Source organism: Lolium rigidum, chromosome 7 (assembly GCF_022539505.1).
Source record: "Lolium rigidum isolate FL_2022 chromosome 7, APGP_CSIRO_Lrig_0.1, whole genome shotgun sequence".
Lineage (NCBI taxonomy): Eukaryota > Viridiplantae > Streptophyta > Magnoliopsida > Poales > Poaceae > Lolium > Lolium rigidum.
This window is the reverse complement of record NC_061514.1, coordinates 60,073,413-60,075,113: the sequence shown is the minus strand read 5'-3', so window position 1 is coordinate 60,075,113 and position 1,701 is coordinate 60,073,413. Positions and strand designations below refer to the sequence as shown.

The following is a 1,701-nucleotide window of genomic DNA, read 5'->3' as shown; positions in this document are numbered from 1 at the left end:
GATAAAGAACATACTCGGAAGAATTGAGGGATACTTATTTAAAAGCCATATTGAAAATCAAGATCGAGAAGGTTACACATGCCACAATTAAGGTTCAGGAGAGACAAGAAAAGAAAGTAAAAGAAAACGAAGAAGAAAAAAGAACAAGTAGAGAGAGAACAGCATAACCAGGGAATAGATCGGCAAAATACTACGAAATTGTACAGAGATGTAGAAATTGTTCAGTAGATAGATGGTATCCTTGAGTTGTTCATGCCTGGCGCTAACCTTTTGCAAACTGCCCTGAACCCTTGTGGTTGCTCATTTTGTTTCTTGTGTCATGTCGCCTTCTCTCTTCCTCTGACAGCAATTACATCGATCGATCTCTCCCAGCAAGCACCAGTCTGTCAGAACTGCGGCCGTCCGCCGCCCCATCCGTGGCCGTCGGCGCCGGGTGGGAGCTGCGACCCAGCACCGCCTCCACCCATGTTGCCGAGAGGAAGCTGGTTGAAGAACGGCAGCCCAGCTGCCGACGGGTCGGGAGGGAACGGCACGCCGCCCCCGCCCATGCCGCCCGCGGCATCGGTATCACCCGGCTGCTGCATCTGCATCCCCGCCGCCGCCGCCGCAGCCTGGGCCTCTTGCTCGTCCTCGAGCGGGAGGCGCTCGTAGGCGACGTTGGCGAAGGAGGCCGCGATCACAATAACGGGGCCCGCGGCATAGAGCGCGCCCACGACGTTGCCGCCGACAACCTGGCCCTGCCCTCCCGCGAGGAATATGGTGAGGCTTGTGGCGCCGGGTGGAGCCGGTGGCGGGAGGAAGGAGCCCGAGAGTGACAGGATCTCGAACCTGCCGTGCAGCGTGACCACGGATCCAGCCGGCGCCGACGGCTGCCGCAGCGTCACGTTGGTCACCACGCCGCTGCCGCTGAGCACGCACACACCGCGCTGCCGCCGGCACGCGTACGTGGAGATGCACTCGAACACGTCGCAGCCGCTCCCGACCTCCAGGATGTGGGCGCGCAGCGTGTTGGCGCTCTCCCGCGTGATGATCACCGGTGGCTTCGGCTTGTTCTTTGAACCAGGCGGGCGGCCGCGTGGACGGCGAGCCACCACGTCACCGTGGCCGCCGCCGCCGCCTCCATCGCCGGCGGGGCCGGAGGACGATGAGCCGCCGTCGTTGTTTTCTCCACCGCCGCCGTAGTTACCGTTGCCGCCGTAGTTGCCGTTGTTGTCGTTGTCGTCGGCGGGATCGTGCTGCTGCTGCTTGGCGTTGACGTAGCTGTTCTGCTGCTGCTGTTGCTGCAGCTGGAGGTCGGGGTGGAGGTGGTGGAACTGGTGCACGTAGCGCGTCGCGGCGGTGCCGAGGTCGAGTCCTGCCATGCTTCTCCGCTAGCTCATGTACTGATGTACTCTAGCTAGGCAGCAGAAAATTCAGAACTCCGAAAAAGCAGGGAAAAAATACAGGAAAAAATCGAGATTGAAACAGAGTGGTGTCTTGTTTTTAGGTTTAAAAGGAAGCCTTGGAAAAGGAAGCAATGATTTTTAAAGCTTTGCACTTGTTTATGCTCCTGCTTGTTTTTTAAAAACCTGGATCCACAAAGAAGCAAACAGGGGAAGAAACTAAAAAAAGGAGGAAGATAGTGCTTGCATGGAGGAGAGGAGAGGAGATGAGAGAAGAGAGCACCAACAGAGAGCGGGACTGTGTGATATGGGGATGGCT

General features: G+C 57.7%; 1 protein-coding gene across 1 annotated transcript; it reads right to left on the bottom strand.

Moving 5' to 3' along the window:
- Positions 1-386: 386 nt before the first annotated feature.
- Positions 387-1,361, bottom strand: LOC124678187 (AT-hook motif nuclear-localized protein 23-like). The gene has a single exon (XM_047214099.1). The coding sequence runs from the start codon at positions 1,359-1,361 to the stop codon at positions 387-389; it is 975 nt and encodes a 324-aa protein (XP_047070055.1).
- Positions 1,362-1,701: the final 340 nt, after the last annotated feature.